The sequence below is a fragment of the Epinephelus fuscoguttatus genome, linkage group LG16, assembly GCF_011397635.1.
Source record: "Epinephelus fuscoguttatus linkage group LG16, E.fuscoguttatus.final_Chr_v1".
In the NCBI taxonomy this organism is placed as follows: domain Eukaryota; kingdom Metazoa; phylum Chordata; class Actinopteri; order Perciformes; family Serranidae; genus Epinephelus; species Epinephelus fuscoguttatus.
In genome coordinates, this window is record NC_064767.1 from 37,777,861 (window position 1) to 37,800,619 (window position 22,759).

The window sequence follows — 22,759 nt, forward strand, 5'->3', positions numbered from 1 at the left end:
CACAGACCTGACATCAGAGAGATGTATCCCAACAAATTCATTCAACGTGGTGACACAGAGCGCTTCTACATCCTCAACACACTCTTCAACCTGCCTGGTAAGAAAACACATCAACACAGTTTCATCCTCTGTTGGGAAAATGAAAACAAATAATATGACAAAAATAAGTACAATAGCTGTAGCACTTGGATGCTGATTTGATATGTATTGCAATTTTTAAGTATTGTTATACTGCAGGTACTGCAATTTGATCTTAAGATTTATTGTGATTCTTGTTTACTTTTTAAGACTAGACCAAGACCACTGGAAAAAGTTAAATCATAGACATCTAGAGACTGTATATCATGAGACATATTACCAAAATCAGTGCACATCTAATGTTAGTCAGTCTTTGACTTTTATTTCAGCAGCATCATATAAGATGCTTACGCTTAATATTATACTGCTACATAAAAGATGCTATGAAATTAAATGCAATAAGAGTAATTATTATAGGAAATGAGGCTGCCATCTGTTGCAGAAACTGGCAGATGGGCCTTTCGGGGAATATTTAATTTTCAAATTTTATTCCAGTGAAGCACTTTGTGACCTTGTTGACTTCAAGGTGCTCTATGAAATATACTTTATTTACTTACTTACCAAGATGACCATTACACGTACAATAGAATCAATGAAAAATAGTTTCTGAAGTGAACTTAAACAGCTTCATTAAGCTCTCCTTGCTAATTAAGCTTGCAGTGTTTCCCATACATTCATTTCTTTGTGGCAGCTGCCACAATATCAACATTGACCGCCACTCATTGATTTGCTACTTTTTTATAGTATTTAAGGGGTCGTACTTATGCCACGTCTTTAACCACCTGGAAAACACAAGGTCAGGCATTGGACGCTACTCTTGTGCCTTTTCGGTGCCAGGTTTCAAGAGTGCGGCGGCAAGTTGCATCTGAGGTTGCTAAGCAACCTCAACAAGCACTGTATCACAGCCTATTTACCTGAAATCCTGAGTGCAGAACTGATGTTCTTCAATGCGCTGTTTGTGTTCGTTGGACAAACGTAGCAACCCCTGCACTAAATTGATCAACTTCTCTTCTATATTTATCACAGACTAATATTTACGGAAAAAGGGAAAGATGTCTGTCTGCTGTGATTGGTTGGTCCTCATCACATGACATGCGGTGTGCACTGCTGCATTCCAAAACTCGTGTAAATTAGGCGCTGGGGAATGTGTGTGCACCACAAGGACATTGCTCTTGGATTTGAACGTGCCTGCCGCATGTCTACATTGAAAATAATGAATTTGAGGGCACAAACACAGCATGTGTGCGGCCCCTAAAATGGGTAAAATCTTATTCCATTGTAGAGCTGTGTGCAGCGCATTGTGCTCTCTCTCTATCTTTTTTAGCAAATCACAAATAAGAAGAGGAAGGACTGTGGGAAGACTTGTTTGCCGCCCTGCAGTCCCTTCCCTCCCTCCCTGCTGCCAGGAGACTATTTATCAGGGAGAGAGTGGGCAGAAACTCTGGGGATGGACTCAGTAGCAACTCGAATTCAGCCAGCGCAAACCTCAGTGCCATGGTTCACAGAGGGCTGGGTTTAATCTGTGTATCAGCAGCAACGGAGAGTTTTCTGATCTGGCGGAAGGTGTGCGCTGGGCTAAATTTCCACTGTTAAAGCCACAACTTACTTCCCCCTTAACATTTGAATTAAATCCATTCAAAAAGTTTACAAAAGCATCATCAGGCAACATCCAGATGATAAAAAACTAAGTGCTGGAGTCTGCACACTAGACTGTGCTACCAAAAATATTTAATTATATTACAACTAAGGTGACATTTCATGAGACTGCAGAAGAAGACTTTCAATAATTATAAAGTGAATCAATGTTTTTCCCTAGTATCATAATTTCTTTTTCCTTTCACTGAAAGTGATTTTTTATCATCTTAATTTGAGTTTTGTACTACTTAGTAAAAGTGTTAAATAAAAATGATGTGTTCAGTTGTATATTGAAAAGACTGAAAGAAAAGAATGAACATTTGAACTAGAGTCCACTGACAAGGCTCTGAATGTGGTTACACTGTCTTCTGTTGACTGTTGATTTGTCAGATTGAATGCATGTTTATATTCAGGTTTACAGTCAGTCTCACTGATTCTAGTCTCATTTCCTCCTCCTCAGAAACCTACCTCTTTGCTTGCCTGGTGGATTTCTTTAGTAACTGCCCCAGATACACAAGGTACTGCATACTCACTAGAGGTCAACCAACAGTGGGTGTTTAAAGGCCAGTATAATAATTATATAGTATGGAGCAGGAAGAAGCCCATGGCCCATTAATCAGCCAATATCCAACCCTTAATGATTTTTTTTTTTTGATACTGTCAGAAATGACAGATCTTTGACTTTATTAGATACTGACTAACTGTTGAACTGAACATCTAAATCAAAGTAATAGATACCTAAATAGATTAATAAGTCTGGATCACTAGAAGTCTAACTCTAAGTAATAAATACCTAAAATAGAAATAGAAATCTGAAACTAAACATCCAACCTATCGTAGTAAAAATAGGTGGGAGTGATTTTTATTTTTTTGAGCCATTATTTTTCCTCAAAGGCAAGGCATGATTTTCCGTTACACAATGACATTACCCTGGCTTCAAGTTTGGAACGTCCATGCAAAACAGTGACCAGTAGCCCAGAACAGATAAACCAAACACTGGCTAAAGATAAGGCCATTTGCATTTTCATGTCAGCCACAGTAGAAAGAAGCCCAAATGCAATGTGCAGCGCTGGAGTTGGGTTAGGGTTAACCAATGCCAAAGGGCACCAGAAATACATGGAAACTGCGTTATGCTGTGTTTTACCAGTTTAAATGACTGGGTCTGTTTGTTTTGGGGGAAAAAAAGAGACCTCTACGGATAATTTGGCTCACAGTAAAAACCTCCTGAACATCTGTATCAGAAAAAGGTGAGCATACAATAACTTATTAGAGAAAAGGTGTGAGTGCACAATAGTATGTTGTGGACAAGCCCCAAGATACTAAAAAGTGTCAGAGATGCATTGATCTGTGACGTGAGATTGCTTTATTCAGTGTTTTTAGTAATTCTGTTTGTTTTGGAGAAGAAGAGACCTCTGTGGACAATTCGGCTCCTGATTAAAAACTTCCTGAAAAATACATACTGAAGGAATTCTTGCCAACTGAAGTATTTAGCTGGTTGCAATCTGCAGTGCACTGCTAGACGCCACCAAATCCCCCTAAGTCGTACACACTTCACCTTTAAATTCAGAAAGAAGTCTGTGAAAGATCCTAAGTCTACATATTAGATTCATGATGTGTTCTTAAGTGGCAGAATTGTTTGCACCTGTTGCGCATGCCAGTTGATACCAATTTGCATGTAAATGCCCACAAGGGCATGAGACTGCAGAAGAAGACCTTTAATAATTCTAAAGTGGAGGTACCTCTGCAGGAATTAAACGACAAACAAGCTATCATATTTAATAGCGTCAGTATAGGATATTGAATAACACAAAAAGATGCACGAGATGCTTAAAATACGCATTTATCAACCACCCGTACACAACCTGCAAACTTCATGCAATAAAGCAGCACAATTTTCAGGACTATGGGCAGAAACTGTGTGTGTGTGTGTGTGTGTGTGTGTGTGTGTGTGTGTGTGTGTTTGTTTGTGTGTGTGTGTGTGTGTTTGACAGAGTGAGAGACAGAGAGGGGGGAGAGAAGGTGAAGGTGGACTATATAATGCAATGTTTCTTTAAGTTATTATTAACTTACTTGGGAGGGCCGCGTTGTCACTGTTTTTCCTGCCCACCCGAACTGCCCGTGATACTTTCTAGCGTGATCAGTCACTAATTTAGTAGATTACATGGTTCCCAATAACATAATACTACATTCTGTAGTATTATACAACTATAGAACTGATGAACAAAATATGTATAAGTGTGCTCTTCAGTGTGCATAGATTCTGTTCTTGCCTAAGAAGAAATACCAAATGAGAAAACACTTGTGAATTCCAGAATCAAGTGGTTATTAAGAAGAAATTTTTCTGAAGAACAGATGGTGAATGAAGTCCAATGCTGTTTCAGAACTTTTGTATATTATCAATAACACAATTCTGGGGGAAACACTGAGTCCTTGTCATTTTTGACCCTCAGAATTTCGTGCTATGTAGACTGTAGTGTTAACATGATATAATCTGTCTCTGTAGTTGTGAGGCTGGCTTCAAAGATGGCGACCTTTTCATGTCCTACAAGAGCATGTTCCAGGATGTCCGAGATGGTGTGGACTGGGTTCATTTCAAGGTAGAATCCTTTGTTTTCCAGTATAAAAGCTGTTTCCAGCCAGTCAATCCAGTCACAGGCCTCAGCCCACTCTTATTTGTTTTCACAGGGCTCCTTAAAAGAGAAAACGGTTGAAAACCTGGAGAAGTATGTGGTAAAGGATGTAAGTAAGCCAGCATAATAAAGACTGCTTTTACATAATCACCAACAACCAATACCAGCTTGAATTTGACTGTATAGTTAGGGTGACAAACAGTGCATTTTAGCTTAGTTTCATCTTTTAGCTGTTCAATTTTCTGCATCATTGAAGTTTGTTTTGTTCTTTTCTCCACCAAGCCGAAGCTTCCTCTCCTCCTCAGTCGTATGAACGAAGTAGCCAAAGTATTTCTGGCCACCAACAGCGATTACAAATACACAGAGGTGAGAGGAAGATTTACATTCAGATAGATGCTTAAAGCAAATCACAATCTGCTGTCTCATAATGTCATCAGCACAGATTCATTTTTACAGTTAAATGAATGGTTGCCTAATGAAGTTATGATACCAGGTGATGTTAATGATGGGGTATAGTTTTCTTTTTCCGTGCTGCTCTGATACAAGACATTAAGATATACTCTCCTAAATTCAAGACTCCTTATTGATTAAAAAAATAATAATTTCTTTGGAATAGGAATGTTATTAATTTATTGTTTAACTGTTAACCAAAAAAGGGGGCGAATGACTCGCAACACTGCAGGACTCTTTGCAGAAAAACAATATAATTTATTGCAATTTATTACGGCGCAATAAATTATATTTTTTTTTTCTGCAAAGAGTCCTGCAGTGTTGCGAGTCATTCACCCTTTTTTCATCTACGACTATCGACTCAGCACCTGCCTTCCCACGGTGAGATGTGCGTGCCTTTGGTTTGATTTTTTGATCCTTAACAATAAGAATTTTGACCAAATAATACTATTAGTTAAACAGTTTAATACATACATATATATGATCAAATATGATATATTCTGGCACTGCGAGTGGAGATGATGCTGCTGCTGCCCAGAATGGCATGGTACGACATTGCATGGGCAATGCCATAATGTTACCGCACCGCGACTACCGCACCCTCAACAAGCTCATGGCCTAGAGGCAAAGGTGGACACCTACATGAAAGACACTGGACCAGCACATTTTCTGTTGCTGTCATTACACAGAACAGTCAGCTCAATGTCTGCATGGTTAGCACTAGCTAATACAGCAGCAGTGGCTAATATCCGACATGGTCCCATCAAACTCACACAGACACCAAAGCAGCTCAAATGTTGTTAAACCTGTTAGGTTTGTTAGCCACATGATGCTAATAGTTGGCCCTGTCACTGTGTGTGCAGGGCAGGGTGACTCCCTACGTCCCTGGCGCAAAGCTCATAATCCCACAGCAGTAGTGTCATGATAAACAGAGAGAGCAGGGAGAGGAAGCACTGAGGGAAGCCATATGCCTGGGTCTATGACTCCATTAAGCGATATTAACCACTTTTGGAGTAGGACATGAGGCATCAAAACATTATTCAGACTTAATAACACACCAGGGTCAAAAGACCTGGGAGGCCAACCTAAATCAGGCTTTTACTCAGTACGTTTACATGACACTAGAGAAAATGGATTTATTGTGTTAGTCCGACCAAAATTGGACTTTTGAAATACATGTAAACATGTTAGTCTGACTGAAATCGTACTAAATTGAATTTCTCAAATTTCTTGGACAAACACACCCAGATAATGCGATTGAGAGTTTACTTTCTCCTGCATGTATTCAGTCAATCAGAGCCAAACTGGCCAAGGTGCTCGGCGTGTGCTCCACAGTTTCCGTCCCAGGCTTTGACCCGGAAGTCGAATAGCATTAAATGCGTAACAGAAGAGTAACAGAAGAGAAGAAAAAGGAAAAGTAAAGCATGCAGCATGTACACAATGTACAGAGCTGTAAAGTTGTCCACCGTGGTACCAGTTTGCTGCTAGCTAACTGTAGTTATCTTATTTTTTCAGATTGTTTGGTCTCTGATGTAATAGTTCAACCTTAAAAAGGTCCAATGCTAACAAGCTGAAAGGGGACAAAATCGCCACCTATCTTAGTGGAGTCGGACATACAATAAATTGACTCTATTTTATCATTTCTTGTATGATTACTTGTCCAGCACTTAGTTTTTTATCATCTGGATGTTGCCTGATGATTCCCCTTCCATGTTTGTATACTGGGACAAGGACAGTAGTCCAAGTAAATAGCCTAGTTGAGTTATAACCGTAGCTCCAATTAATTGTGCATGTAAACGTACTGACTGACGGAATGGAAACTAAAACTGCATTTTGAGCCACAGTTCCCAGAACTTTTATACCTAAGGACAACTTTTCAAGGAACTAAAAAGTTCCAGCCCATTGTTATTAGCATTTCCACTGCACGTAAGGCAAATGGGTCCACTGTTGTATAAAAAAGCTACATGACAGGATGAGGGCTGAACAAATAGTACTGATGCAAGTTGAATGTAATGATTGACATGCAGAGGGAGAAAATGAAACTAAGTGTCTGTATCCACAGTAAATCATCTGTTGAGTGTTGTTTATTTATGCTGTAGAATGTAACCACTGTGAAAAGATGTTGTTTTAGTTCCCTCTTTCACTGGCTGTCTCACAGCACCACAGTGCTGTCTCTCAGTTGCTTTCCCGTGGCACAATACCTCTCTCTGTTTCCCTGTTTTTTTATATTTAAGGAATAAGGCAGGAAGCTGACAACTAAGCCTGACTTCGCTTGTACTGTTCTAAAAAAAGAGACAGAAATTTTCTCCACTCTTCCTAAATTGGTGCTAAACTGTTACTAGAGTACTTTGTTATTTTATGAAGAAAGCGGTAAATGAGTTGTTGAAGCAGCAGCGCTGTGTGTGTTTGACCACTCAGTGACGGTCATCCTGCAAACCCCATTCCAAAAGATCCTGTACTTCCAGTACTACCCCTAGGTCAGTAATCAAGAATGTCCCCTGAGCTTAACCTTGGACCTTGGTCCCTCGGGTCAGAAAGCAGTGAATTTGATAAAAGGTTCCTACTCCCTGGGGAAAGTTTCTTCAGGCAAAAAGGGGCTTAATTTTTAAAATAATAATAATTTAAAAAAAAGTTGCATAAATTCTGAAGTATAATTTAAGATACTTAAAAGAGCACATTTGACTCTGACAAGATTGCAGAGAGTTAAACTTACAGATAATCAGACTTGTTGGAGTTGTAGGGTTGATCACTGGTACACTTATTCATTTCTTATGGGAATGTCCCATAGTGTAGGCTTTATGGTATGCTATTCATTTAAATATAAGGCAGATCACAGGCCAAGATATTCCTTAAGCACCTGCTCTATATGTTTTGGGGGATCCATTACTGCTAAGAAATCTCCCTACATCTGGAGCTGACTGGGCTCACACAGCAATTATGTTTGGTAGGAAGATCGTTGTTTAAGAGTAGAAACCTGTTGATTTGCGTCCAGCATGTGTATGGTTCTCTCAGCTTGGAATTGTAGCATCCTAAAAGAAACTGTCTACTAGGATTAACAAAAAAAGCCCTTGAAACCTTTTGCTATCAGGGAACAGCCCTTTTACTCACAATTTATTTGTATTAAAACACTGAAAACCCATGCTGACATTATAAATACCTCCTTCATACGTGTAATTATTTATTTTTGCACCATTATTTTGTTGTGTGCATTTGTGTGTCAGAGGGTCAAATGAGGATAAGGCCATTTCTGCAGTCTACTGGATTTTATTATTATAACAGTTATTAGTTTTATTGAAGTCCTTTTCTCAGTTTTTTCACAATGGCCCAATTTTCTGGTTGTTATGTCTGTTTAAAAAATGTAGTGCTAATCTTGAAATAAACTCTTCTGTCTTCCTACAGAAAATTATGACCTACCTGTTTGACTTTCCTCATGGCCCAAAGGTAACACTGATGATTTAATAACATTTGTATATATTTGTCAACAGATATGATGTGATGATGAGAAAAATAAGAAACAAAATATTACCTATATCATCCATGAGAAGAGGTGTCTGTACATATGATATGATAAATGGTAAATGGACTGAACTTGTATAGCGCTTTTCTAGTCTTCCAACCAATCATTTCCAACCAGCACTTTTACACTACATGTCTTATTCACCCATTCACACACACAGTCACTCACTGGTTTTGCAAGGCTACCATACAAGGTGCCACCTGCTACTAAGTAACCATTCACACGGCGATGGAACAGCCATCTGGAGTAATTCGGGGTTCAGTATCTTGCCCAAGGATACTTTGACAGGCGGGATGGAGGAGCCAGGGATCAAACCGCCAATCTTCCGATTAGTGGACGACCGGCTCTACCTCTGAGCCCCAGCTGCCTCTGATACTGTTCATCCATTCATTCAATTTCCATAACTGCTTATCCTGTTGGAGGTCAGGGGGTGGCTGGAGCCTGTCTGGCTGGAGCTGACATTGGTCGAGAGGCAGGCTACACCCTGGACAAGTTGCCAGACTATCGCAGGGTTAAAACATAGAGACAGACAACCATTCACATTCACACCTATGGGCAACTTAGAGTCTTATACTAACTTAGAGACTAACCTGCATGTCTTTGGACTATGGGAGGAAGCTGGAGTCCCCGGAGAAAACCCACGTGGACATGGGAAGAACACGCAAACGCTCACAGAAAGGTCCCTCCATCCTGGGTTCAAACCAGGGTGCATCGTTGCCTCCTATTGGTTAGGCAACAATGCTAAAATGAAAAAATGAGGGAAGCCACTGTGAAGCAAAGAACACATCCTTTAATGGCTCAAATCTGCCTTACAGGGATAGTGCACCCAAAAGTGAAAATTCAGCCATTATCTACTCACCCATATGCCGACGGAGGCCCTGGTGAAGTTTTAAGCCTGATTTATGGTCCTGTGGTGTACCTACGACATACCTACGTCGTTGCCGTGACGCCGTCGTGAACCCTTCGAACTTCTCCGTCACTCCATTTCGTTGCGGTGCAATTCACTGCCAGAGCGGTAGGAGGCTGCGTTCCTTTCCTGAATGTTATCGTCATCCCTAGTTCATTCTTTGTTTAGCTTCCAGCTTTTCCGGTCACAGAGAAATGAACGCAGAGCACGGACAGACGGCTCCGTATTGAACATTGAGCATAAATGGGCCTTAATACTGCAGCATCTACATCGCAACAGAAGATATTTAAAGATGGCGGGGATGGCGCAATCTGGAAATACGGAACCGGAAATGCGTTGCTACCAAGCAAACCAATCACAGCCCTCTTGGTCTGCACTGGGTCTGCGTCACCTCGACATGTAGTTACATTTTTGGGGAGGTGCACGTCAGGCTACGCCTGGGGCTACGGCAAGCCTTCTGCGTGGCCACGTACCCTACGACGTAGCGACGTCATTGATTTAATGAAGGACCATAAATCAGGCTTTAGAGTGCTCACATCCCTTGCGGAGATCAGCGAGCGGAGCGGATAGCACGCCTAATGGCAGACGGCGCCCCAGACTAACGTCCAAGAACACAAAATTGAATCCACAAAGTATCTCCATACTGCTCATCCATAGTGATCCAAGTGTGCTGCAGCCGCGACATAAAAAGCTGTTTCGAAAAACGTCATATGAACTCTGTTTTTAGCCTCACTGTAGCCTGTAGCTCTGACTGCTTCTCTGTGCTCCGTGCTCATGTGTGCGCGCCTGCGCGAGACCAGCGAAAGCATGAGCTTTGCTTACCTGTGTTTACATGACGTGACACGTGCACCGCAGGGAGAGACAATGGTAGCCACAGTCGCTAAAAGATAATTTGCACTACGGTCTTTTAGCAAAAGACAGCCCAACACGTCTGAAGACTTTGCATTTGAGGAGGAACAGCATTTCTTTGTTGAGCGGTATTTCTTTGAGCCTGAGTATACAGACGGAACTCAGGCTACTGGACGAAGCAGCTGCTGCAGCTCATGAGCCTCAGTCAGCCGCAGAATACCGGAGTCGAGCACTGGAAACCTGGTGGTGTAGTTGTTTCAAATGCAAAGCATGCCAATGGATGAGGAAAGTCTTTGCTGCTCAGACTGGGAATTGGCGATGTCTGCACATAAGAATCTGGATATCAGTACTGACGAGACTGCTGCTCTTCAGAGACCATGCATCACCGATCACCCTGAGCGCGCACACACGTGAGCGCGGAGCACAGAGAAGCAGTCAGAGCTACAGGCTACAGTGAGGCTAAAAACAGAGTTCATGTGACGTTTTTCGAAACAACTTTTTATGTCACGGCTGCAGCACACTTGGATCACTATGGATGAGCAGTATGGAGATACTTTGTGGATTCAATTTTGTGTTCCCGTTCCCCCCGTCGATCTCCGCAAGGGATGTGAGGACTCTAAAACTTCACCAGGGCCTCCGTCAGCATATGGGTGAGTAGATAATGGCTGAATTTTCATTTTTGGGTGCATTATCCCTTTAAACAGCGTTAGGCAGGCCAAAAACAACAACCACCACCTTGCCGCCCCCTGATACTGTACCGTACTAACAGTACTTCAAAAGCATTGAAATTTGAAATTACAAATGGTGTGTGTGTGTGTGTGTGTGTGTGTGTGTGTGTGTGTGTGTGTGTGTGTGTGTGTGTGTGTGTGTTTATTGTAGCCGGGTACACCCCACCGGCCTTGGAAGTCCTACTTTGACCTGATCCTGGTGGATGCCCGCAAGCCTGTGTTCTTTGGAGAAGGAACAGTGCTGCGGCAAGTCGACACTGTGAGTGTGCACTGTAGAAGCCTTCACTGACCAAACACCATTCTAACACCATTACTAAAATATCATTTGTAAATTACAATTGGGCCAAGCTGTTGGGCCACATTTTTCCTGTATGAAGAAGATAAATACATACTGTATACGAGTGTGTGACTCACGCTTGGTTTCTTTCAGACTACAGGTCGGCTGAAGATTGGCACATACACGGGACCTCTTCAGCATGGTATTGTTTACTCTGGAGGTAAATAATGAGCTTTCTTAAAACAGCTGGTCATTTTTATGCCTCTGGGCAAGCAATAGTCGTGGCTGAAGGCATCATGTTTTTGGGTTGTCCATACATCTGTACATCTGTTCATCTGTCCCGTTCTCCTGATCTCATGAACACCAAATTTCTTCAGATTTGGGACAAATGTCCACTTGGACTCAACAATGAACTGATTCAATTTTTGTGGTCAAAGGTTAGGCCCATTGTGACCTTGTGGCCATTTCATTCTCATGAACGCAATATTTGCAGAAGGCCTTGAAGGAATTTCCTCAAATTTGGCACAAATGTCCACTTGGTCCACTTTGGGGTTCAAGGGTCACTGTGACCTCAAATAACACATATTTGACCATAACTCGAGAATTCATTTGCTGGTTACAAAATTTTACACAAATATCTATTAGGATAAAATGATTACAATTTATATCAAAAGGTGAAAGGTCAACGTCAATGTGACATCCTAATGTTTTGCGTGAAACTCTTTTCTTGCCAGTACTTAACATTATATCTCAGGAACACAGGAACAGAAGGGGATACATTTGGTCAGATACTGAATGGGTGATTCTAATCTTCGGTGTCCACCTTGAAACTGTGCTGATTGTATAGATCCTCTGTGCTGCCAGGGGGAACATGCGTATGAAGCATCCATGTTTTAGAATTTGTAGCTTCTTTGATACAACATACATATTTGAAGCATTTTCAGCTGTCATGGCTAGACATGGATGTAAACTATAACAGCAGTTTGACTGGTTTGTGGAGGAATACAACCGTGAGGTTGTAATTCTAGTTTTTTTCTGGATTGATTTGCTTCAAAAATTAATATATTCACACAAACACCGATCAAAAATTGTCTGGAGGTGATATTTGCTTAATGCTTGTAAATCTGATCATTTCTCACTTTAAAGTAGCAGATTATAATTTATACCTTTAACCCATTCATTACAGTACATGGCTTTAAGCCCAGTCCTAACAGTTGTACACAGATTAAACTAACTGAATTTTCTGATGCTGATAAAGGTTTGTATACATCTAACCTATATTACTTTTGCACTTTTGATCAGCTAAGAAATACAAAAGTAGTCACATATAGATGTTGTATCTGTTTATTTTAGATGGTCCAGAGTGCTGACTTGGGTCCTTAAAATTATAGTAATAGATTCGGGACTGAGCCTAAAGAAACCAAAAGTAAACACTCCATGAATCACTTCCTGGTGCAGTACAGGAATAGAAGACCTGGGGCCTCATGTACAAAGACTTGCGTGGATTTCCTACTGAAACATGGCATACGCTTAAATCCAGAAAACGTTGTACACACTAAAACATCCACATGTATGAATCTGTGCGTACGCATGAATATAAGCACATTTCCTTTGTACATCCCAATCAACGTGGAATTGAGCGCACATGTTGAAGTACCTGACCCCTCCCTGTCCACTCCCCCATTTAAATAGGCAAATCATATTTAAATTGGCCCTGCACCTGAGATTCCCCTTTCTGCACGATCAGAAAACTAAAACAAAAGAATGAGACGCTACTCACTGAAGTGGAGGTGCACAAAAATGTACTTTTTGGCACGCTGTCCTCTGGCATCAGTACTAAACCCAAGAGGAGTGAGTGGGAGAGTGTGTGTGAGGCTTTCAATGCTGGGAAGCATTGACAGCCTCACACATGAAGCCCTTGATGTGCTGACTCACACAATGAGTTGTTAAACTGAAGTGTGGGCAGCATTAGTACCACAGACCTGTAATGTAACACTTGAATCTCAGCTAGAATTGCAGCTTTATTGGTTATTGCTTCAAGGGGTTTTTTATAGTGTGGGTAAAACTTAAAAATGCCATATTTGTACTTCAGGTTCTTCAGACATTGTGTGTGACTTATTGGGCGCTAAAGGAAAGGACATCATCTACATTGGAGACCACATTTTTGGTGACATCCTCAAATCCAAGAAGCGCCAGGGCTGGCGGACTTTCCTGGTGATACCTGAGCTGGCCCAGGAGCTGCATGTTTGGACTGATAAGAGCTGTGAGACTGGACACAAACACACCCATGCACACATGCACATATAGCTTTCTAATTACTGCTTTAAATTAAACACTGTTATTTAGCAGTAACAAAATGTAAAAGAGCTGTTATGATCAGGCTTCATTAGAAATTGAGTTATTAAACTTTTAATTGTAACATTAACAGCACTCCAATACACTACCATTCATGGCAGAAAATGTGACTGTTTTCTGCTGATTTTCAGTGGTCTGTATTTCGCAAGGTATAACCAAATGGAACAATCTGACCATGAATAATTCACTGAAGCTCAGATCAGTGCAAGGCCCACAAATGAAAGTTGAGACTTTAAAAACAGACATTCCTCTAACAGCTGCAGTAGATCATTGTTTGCATGCTCCTGTTAAAACTGATCTAAAATAAAAACCAGAATAGAAAGAGCATTCATTGTTTTTGCAGCAGAGAGCTAAGGCTTCAGTCCTCTCCGTCATTACGTCATGACCTTACATTACCATGTACCTTGGAGCAGAGTTTTTATTTTTGTATAATCTGATGAAAGAGATGTCAGATTTTTGTGTTTTGTTTTGTTTTTGGGTTTTTTTGTAAATGACACCATTTTAATACTTAATCATTTTTTATGGTTTACATGATTTACATAACCTTTTAGCTTAGGTTGTGCAGATTGTAGGAACATGAATCATTTGAAGATACTCCAAGAAATGACATCACAATAAGCAAAAATACAAATGTAGGCACTAGCAGACCATTTCTGTTGCGAGTTCAAAGGGTTACAAGTCTGTTAAAAATGCTGTCTCATTCTGAGAAGGTCTGGTTATTAAAGATTAAAATCATTCTAAATGCACTAATGTAAGTTGTTGTTTTTCAGCCATATTTGAGGAACTTCAGTCTCTGGACTGCTTCCTCGCAGAGCTTTACAAGTGAGTATAAGGCCCAGATCATCTGCAAAACCGCACTGCCTTTTTTTCATCTTAATTGAATGCCACTAGTAAAAACCAAAAATGTTTGCTGTGCTTTTTTACTGCTGCCAGGCAACCAACCCATGTCCCCCTTACCCCAACCTTCCTGTGTAATCAATCTACTGTTTAGTATAATTACTGAATTACTGAAGTGGACAGGCAGAGGGTACTTGCTCTAGCTCTGGTTTAGGGTTTGTTGGGCACAGGGAAACAGAGATCTGTGTGGGTACATGAGACCCTGAAAAAGAGGGTGGACCACAGGGAGTACCACCAGCTGGTCCAAGAGCTGCTCCTCCATGACAGCCATTTCCAGGCATAGTTAGGATGAATCAGGATCAATCAGGGGCAGTTTGACAACCTGCTGTCTATAATCGGGCCCAGCATATGTCCATTTGTCCTGCTCGGCAACTGAGCACCACCAATTTCTCCTCGATTGTTTATAAGTCGTAAACTTGTTGTCGTGACCACCACAGGAGGCCCGCCTCTCAAATCATCTGATGGGACAATGAGAAAGAAAGGACATGCTTTTCCGCTCTGAGATTAAGTTTTTTCAACAGAAGTAATTCAGAGCGCTCTGGCAAAAACTCCATGCGCCTAGTGTGCAGAAATGCGAGGCACGTAGCAACACAAATAGTGAGAAAAAAAGCTTAATTCCCATGAAAAACATTACAAAAAGCTGCCTTCAGCTGCTGAAACGCTTTCTGTGTGATCGCGGCCTTAATCAATTTTTTTTGTGTCTTGAGATGTTTTCTTTAAAAAATCTTACTGCACATTTTAGAGATTCTGGTGGGGAAACAAGAAATTACAGAAATTAGTACCTGACATAAAGGTTTAAGTGAACACTCACTCAGGTGCACACCATGAAAATCAAAACAATTGTATTTCTCTCTGTTTAAATAGTCTGTGCGTTGCAAGTTTAAGTTAATAAGTCAGCGGTGTGGTAGGATCGCCTGTGCACACAGTGACTCAGACTCTGTATCATAGATATGCTCTGAATGTTGCATACTAAGTAAATGAGTGTCAGTTTTCACTTCAGTGTATGAAACTGACCTGGGCTATATGATTTCTGTTCACGGAAAGGGTAAAAATTGGCAGCATGTCATTTAACCTTCCCTTACACTTACTTACACTCACACTTGTGTATTATCCTCAGGCATCTGGACAGCAGCAGCAATGAGAGGCCTGACATCAGCTCACTGCAGAGACGCATTAAGGTATAGCACCTTCCTGTCTTTGACTTAAACAGAGCTCCGCTAAAGTAGAGTCCACCAGAAGTCAACCAGTATGAAATGTTGAAAAATAATCATTTAAAAGCTTATGTTGCTGATAGTGACAATATTTGCACTATGACTTTGGACATCTTGTAGGATGACCATCATCACAATATACATTACCCCACAGTTATCATTGCATATTTGTATGTAACAACAAAAAAAGAGATTAAGAAATAATTAATTCGAGAATTGTTGACTTATAATTATAGAATAGTTGATATATAGTTATAGAATAAGCATATAAATGTGTTATAGATTCTACTGATTATTTTACAACAAAAGAAGAAATAAACATGAATGAGATGGATTTGCCTTTTTCGAGGGCATATATAGCAAATGGAACTGTTTTTAATTAATGACAGTTCTTTGAACACAGACATATTTTCAAGGTGGCAATCACACATAAAGGGTCCTCTCTTCACCCCACACATTCTTGGAGGGCCCACTCTCTCTATGGGTCCCCCCACCTCATGGGCCCCAGGTCAACCGCACTGCCTGCACTGTTTTTATTTATGTTTCCTGGTTTCAGTCAAAGTTGAATTTCCCAGCTGAAATTTCTATTTTTCAACCTCCAGGTGTTCCAGAGGGCTGTACCACCAAACGAGATTAGCGGGTTATTAGGGTTATGCTGCGGTCAAATCAAAGATTAAAGTTAAATTCAATAAACCAGAGAAAGCTTGAGCAGGGGACTAAGATAGACGATAGTCACTTGACAGCATAAGAAGAGCACATAGTTAACCAACCACAGCAGACAGCACAGTCAAGCAGAGACAAGTAAATATACTCAGCCTAATTCCAGCAGTGTTGAATTGAGTTGCCACAATAAAATTCACTACAGTATTATTTACCCCATTAAAGGGCCAGTGTGTAATATTTGGCATGGTTTATTGTCAATCTGAATCTGAATCTGAATATTCTACCCATTAATATGTTTATATTAATGGGTAGAATATTCATATTCATAGAATATGTTTATAAGTGTATAATCGCCAGAAAATAAAATTTGTTTGGTTTTCGTAGCCTTATAATTATGCTTTTTATATATATATATATATATATATATATATATATGTGTGTGTATATGTATATGTGTATATATATATATATATATATATATATATATATATATGTATGTGTATATATATATATATATATATATATATATATGTATATATATGTATATATATATATGTATATCTACGTATATATATATATATATATATATATACATGTATGTATGTATATATATATGTATATATGGGCCTTGCTTTAGAGAGGTCGCCATCTTGCGCCGCCATGTATGTACAGCAGACCGAGTGGACAATCCAGCCAGCCAAAGAACATGTTTCGTGTGTATAAATGAACCAACAAAGACAGCGGAAGGAAGGAAGAAGGAGGAGGAAACGGCAGAGAGTGTTAGTAGTTCGTCGATAGAGAGTAGTGAAAGGTTTTTTTAGTTATAAAGTTTGCGAATGGACCACACTTACCACGCAACAGGAGAGAATGAACCCGAACCATCATCTGCGAGGAAAAGAAGACGCAGCTTCACTCCTTGTGATGCACTCTCTGCGGCGCTTTTCCTCCTGATGATATATCTCCCCAGCGATGGTAGCAGTAGCACCGAATCCCATTCTGTGCATTCAGCCTCTCTTCTCGCCCGCTCAGCATCAAACACATGGAGTTCCTCATCTGTATGCTCCGGCTCAAACAGGTATGGCTCTGGGTCTGTGTCCGCTACAAGAAACTCTTCAAAATCGCATTCAAAGTCGTCCATTGCAGCTACTATAGTCCGGAGATATTGCTAGGCTAAATAAACAGCTGAGCTCTGTTTACAGGATACGCTGTCAGTCAGTGTGCGGGCTGGAGATTGGCGGAGCAGAGAGGGGAGGGGGGTCCCCACTCAGTATGGTAAACGAGTATGTGTGTATGAAGTGTGTCTGTTACGCTAGAAGAGTCAGAGTTTGGGACGGAGTCTTTTACGCCCTGGAGTGTTACCGGAGTTTTTGGAGTGCTCAAATAAACGGGTCTTTTTCCCAAACGCTACTCTGGTCTCCTGCTCGTGAGTGATTCATTATAATATCGTAACATGGTTTAGATTTCTAAATAAACATTCACCTCGTCGCTAGATAGACCTACTCCTGAAAAACTCGTGCGCAAGGCTTTTTGTCCCTACGAGGACACCGTCATTTACCTGACGGGAGGGGTGAGCGAGTGAGCCCTGCAATCTAGAATTTGACCACTGATGTCACTGTTTTCAACCCATTTTACACAGTGGCCCTTTAAGGGCTATGGTATGAGCATATGACCTAAGAGGTTCCACTCCCAGTAAAAGATTTGTCCTGCTTAGGAATATTGTCTGCTGCCAAAAAGACAAATCATGGCTGGCAAAATCCTCAGGATTGCAGAAACATATCAGACATGTCTCTGCTTCCACTCCAGAAAGTGACCCATGACATGGACATGTGCTATGGCATGATGGGGAGTCTGTTTCGCAGCGGATCCCGTCAGACGCTGTTTGCCTCTCAAGTGATGCGCTACGCTGACCTGTACGCCGCTTCCTTCATCAACCTGCTTTACTACCCCTTCAGCTATCTGTTCAGAGCTGCTCATGTGCTGGTGAGGTTCACTCAGAGTTCTTGTCTCCTGTACTTTAAGTACTTGTGATTTGTAGCATCACATTTCAAATTCTCCCTCCCAGATGCCTCATGAGTCAACAGTGGAGCACACCCACGTTAATATCATCGACACAGAGTCACCGCTGGCCACACGAAACCGCCACGATGTTGACCTCAAGGAGATGGAGTGCAAACGACACCAGCTGACTCGATCCATCAGCGAGATCCAGCCCCCCCACTTCTTCCCTCAGGCTCCACAGGAGATCACCCACTGCCATGACGAGGATGATGATGAGGAGGAAGAGGAGTAGACAAAGGGAGAAGAGCAGAGGAGTCTGCAGATGAAGCTCGCTGTCACATCTAGTACATCCTGTTTTCATGTTTAAGTTGATCTTTGAGCCTGGTTGGTGAAGAACAGGTACACTGAATTGACGGTTTGTGATATGGACTACTTCAAGTTCCAGCGGGCTTGCTACTTCCCTGGTAGCTGCACCTGAAAGTTAGTTTAGATTAGTTTAGATGTAACTGTTATTATAAGATTAAAGCAGTAGGGTGGTTAAGTTGAAGTGTGTTGTTAGATCCTCGTGGCTCTGCCAGGTTTGTGTAAGGACGAATTTTCTGCTTTTATCCAGGTTATTAGGAGTCCAGGATGCATCCAGCTCACTGCCATGCGGCTTACTCCTGCATCATAGCTCTCACTTTAATACATGCAAAACACTGAGGTTAACCTTAACCTGTCTTTAAGGAGCTATCCACCAATCCCTCTAGAATGTTGCAATCGTAACAATTAACGCAAATTCAGCCAATCCCCAGGAATTCTGTGCGACCTTGCAATTTTGTCCAGTCACAGTAACTTAACCACAAATTTGACTATTTAAAACAGGAAACATTTTATTATATTATAGAGCTGCGTGCAGCGTGTTGATTTGCTCTGCATTTATGATTAGACTACTGCTGCAGGACTGGAGCTCTGTGCCTGGAATGAAGTCACACACAGTGACAGGGCTAATGTTACCCAACAGTTCCTAACAGGTTTAACAACAAAGTCGAGCCATTTCGTTGTCGATGTGTGTTTAACAGCTCTGTGTCGGACATTAGCTGCTGCTGTGAGGCTTTGGCCCAAGTGGCGAAGTATGACAAGTAGAGATTAGATCACTTTGTGCTGTTCAGCAGCGATCAGCTTTTGCTGTCATCCCTTTGCCATGAATCCTGGCTAGACTTCTATCCACCATAAACCTCAGTAACACTGTTGTGACAGCCATGTCAGTCACAGACTTTGCATATTTGGGACCATATTGTTTTTGAGGTGTAATTTTTTTCCACTTCCAAAGAATACTGGCCAAATGTAGAGATGTGTTGGTGAGGTATTTCAGCGCAGCTAGAAGGAGAAATAAATATTTTTAACATCCACGATAAATATCAGCTGGTGTGAAAAACATGATTTTCACCTGCAGTAGCCTCAACAGATCCGCTGTTTGGATCATCCTGTGTTATTGACCTGCCTCTGTGTTGACAAGCAACAACCTTTCATCCCCTTGTTTTATTTTTAATTTGTTTAGGTTTTTTTTTTAAAGAAAATATAGGAAATGAAGGGATTAAAAGCACACCTGGGGGAGGATTTTTACTTGAAGAAAATTAAACTGTAGTTTGTGTTTTAAACACAGCTGCTAAAAGTATCTAACTGTTCTACACCATTAGAGTGTTTTCTGTCAAGCAGAGTTTGTAATGCCTGCTATGGTGAGGTGAAGTCAAAAAGAAATTGTACATCACAGCTATTGACACTGAATCAGAGAAACCTCACCTTCTTATTTTCCCTGTTATTCCCCTCACTGTGTTGTACGATAGGAATTCCACAGAATGTAAATGACCTCTCACCTTTAAGTCCTTACTGTTCTATAGTCTGTGTTTATGACGTGTAATGTAGATAATACACTCTGCACCTACACGGTTACGGCCTTATTCATCCTGCATTGAGTTGATACAGTGAGTGTGAATGAGAGAAATGGTTAAAGTATATTTTGAATGTGAATGCTGGATTGTTTTAATCTGAAGACAGGTAAAAGTTATGACAGATGAAGGCTATGGAAGCCCATTTCTTCCAGATGACATGAACATATTTAGGTTAAAATTCCAACAATTTCATACTCAAAGTCAACATTATGAGACCCTGAAGTATACAAGAAGTCAATATTTTAACCCAATCAGATTGACTTGACAAAATTTAGAATTATGAGATAATAAGCACGTCACAATTTGGAGTCATCAGGTTTTTGGTTATAACTCAGTTCATACACTAATTATAGCAGTATTTCACACAAATATCTCAGAGGATAAAATGAAGTGTTGACATTTTATATCAAAAGCTCAAATGTCAGCTTCACTGTGTCATCATAATGCAAGAACACTTTTCTGGGCATTACTAAACACCATAATGAAACTGTGCTGATTGTATAGATCTTCTGTGCTGTTGGGGGCATCAATGTTTTAACAGACGTGGATGTTAACTTTGAGTGCAACTGGACTGGTTTGCGAAGGCATACAAGCGAAGCGGTAATTTGAATTTTTAATGAACGGTTACATTTTTAAGTCCAAACTTATGAGATAGTCAATTAGCCTGGAAATCCAGATTCAAATCTAGAAAGATTTTGAGTCTGGCCCTCACTGATACACCCTTCCTACCCAAGGGGCGGCACTAACTGAGGCAATACAAATGCCGCCACACGCAATTGGATAGCATGATGGCCAATCAGAGCAAAATACAAGGTGACATATTCATTGCACTAAGCCCAATTTGTTTGCCGACCAGTGGGGCTAACTGATATATTTTGCTAAGCTAAATCGAATGGACGCGGTCCTTCAGCAGCTGCCATCTTGGCTGTTTACTTTTCGACTCCTATGGTGCAGTGCTGTTCCAGAGCCTGCCTCCATCAGATAGACTGATCTGATTGGTCCGATTTGCGATTCAATGTGCTCTTGTTCGTTGGGGCCAGGTTCCCATGCAGTGCAAATTCGAATTTGCAAGGGACGGGGCATTTGGATTTCCAGGGTAATAGTCAATTGTAATTATGAGAAAATTCAAATAAAAAATCTGACATAGTACTTTACATTTCAGAAATTGAATCGCACTGACATAATCTTATCATCCCATATACCATAATTTGATTTTATTTTTGTTATTTGGAAAGCTTGGTGTATGTATCTGTCCTGGCAGTGATGGTCTTCCACAGAGAGGGGAACATGCTGTTACTGTGCTGTCACTGAGTGCCAAAGTGGGCCTGTCTCCATATGCATCACACATACTGTCAACATGATCAGGGTGCAATAGTTAATTTTAGTGTGCTGAAGTGCTGATAAGGTTGTTTTTCTTTGAGTATTGTCATGTTTTTATGTTACTGTCTCGATTTCAAAAGGACTTGTGATTTAACAGGAGGACCTGTTTTCTGATCTGCTGGAGTGAGCATGCAGTATTGATGCTGAGGTGAGCTCTCTGACTCACAGCGGGCTAATCCAGCCTTTTTTCACTGAATGTGTGATTCTGCTGTTTGTGTGTTGTTACATTTCTTTAAGTTGCCTCATCTCACTTGGATTGAAGAGTCAGATTTTTGACTTGTTTAAATACCTGAAGACAGCTGATTGTTTTACCTTATTCAGGCCTGTTGCACCTTCGGATATTTCTCTTGTTATTTGAGTATGGGAGCAATATTGAAACACAAAGGTTTCAGAGTGGAAACAGCACCACTGATTTAAGTTTTTCACTCTGTCATATTCAAGTCATTTCAGAAGAGTTGAGCATGTCCATTTGCTGTCAGCTTTGAAGGCTAACGTGGACTTTGATAATTGCACACACTCAAGTGTAAAGTGAACCAAATGAATGTTTTTGTTTGTTTGTTTACCAGCAATGGTTAATGCATGCATTGAAGTTGCATTTTTCTTTAGTTAAATTTTGAAATATTGCCTTTGAAGAATGTTGCAGTGATGCTGCAGCTGAGATGGTTTGATTACAGACTGATGTTTGTAATAAATTTTCTGATCTGATGTTGTTTGTCTTTATTTTGCTGTTATTGTCTACCATTTACATCTGTGAGGAATGAAATTCTCCTGACATGATTTCTGCGACCCAAAGCTGCCACTGACTAACATGGCTGCTGATTGTTGGAACAAAGTTTAAGAGTCAGAGTTTTTATAAAGCTTTTAAATTTGCACCTAACTATTCACTGTAAATTAAATTTTAACTGGGAGTGCCAAAACTTTTGCATGCCACTGTGTAACACTGTTGTGTTTCTGATCATTTAGTGTTCAGCACTTTGGACTGAAGTCTCTGGGTCATCCACAGAGGGTCACTGTGGGACTGTTTCCTCAGTGGAAAACAGCTCTGAGTGACAAAGGCAAAACCTGAATGAGTGTAAAAACAGATATAATGCAGATGCTTTAATACAAAGAAGGAGCGCGTTTGATGAGTTTGAAAATGATGTGAATCGTATGCTATGTTCTTCAAGGTCACCAATCTCAACCCAACTGAACTATGGGGGATTCTGGCTCTCTTTCCACTATCATCATCAAAACAGCAAAAAGCTGCTTCACAG

The 22,759-nt window shown here is 40.7% G+C and overlaps 1 protein-coding gene across 5 annotated transcripts in view; it reads left to right on the top strand.

The window, feature by feature from the left end:
• Positions 1-22,211, top strand: part of nt5c2a (5'-nucleotidase, cytosolic IIa) — a 47,189-nt gene extending 24,978 nt beyond the window's left edge. For 4 of the 5 annotated variants that reach the window (XM_049601205.1, XM_049601206.1, XM_049601209.1 and 1 more), the window contains exons 6-18: positions 6-97; positions 2,174-2,231; positions 4,217-4,310; positions 4,399-4,452; positions 4,626-4,709; positions 8,193-8,234; positions 10,946-11,053; positions 11,225-11,291; positions 13,164-13,334; positions 14,197-14,248; positions 15,441-15,501; positions 18,001-18,177; positions 18,260-22,211. In XM_049601205.1, coding sequence (XP_049457162.1) covers positions 6-97; positions 2,174-2,231; positions 4,217-4,310; positions 4,399-4,452; positions 4,626-4,709; positions 8,193-8,234; positions 10,946-11,053; positions 11,225-11,291; positions 13,164-13,334; positions 14,197-14,248; positions 15,441-15,501; positions 18,001-18,177; positions 18,260-18,487 — 1,288 coding nt within the window. In that variant the 3' untranslated portion in view covers positions 18,488-22,211. Of the gene's footprint in view, positions 1-5; positions 98-2,173; positions 2,232-2,735; positions 2,961-4,216; positions 4,311-4,398; positions 4,453-4,625; positions 4,710-8,192; positions 8,235-10,945; positions 11,054-11,224; positions 11,292-13,163; positions 13,335-14,196; positions 14,249-15,440; positions 15,502-18,000; positions 18,178-18,259 lie in introns of those variants that run through there. The other variant, XM_049601210.1, reaches the window with a different exon arrangement.
• Positions 22,212-22,759: the final 548 nt, after the last annotated feature.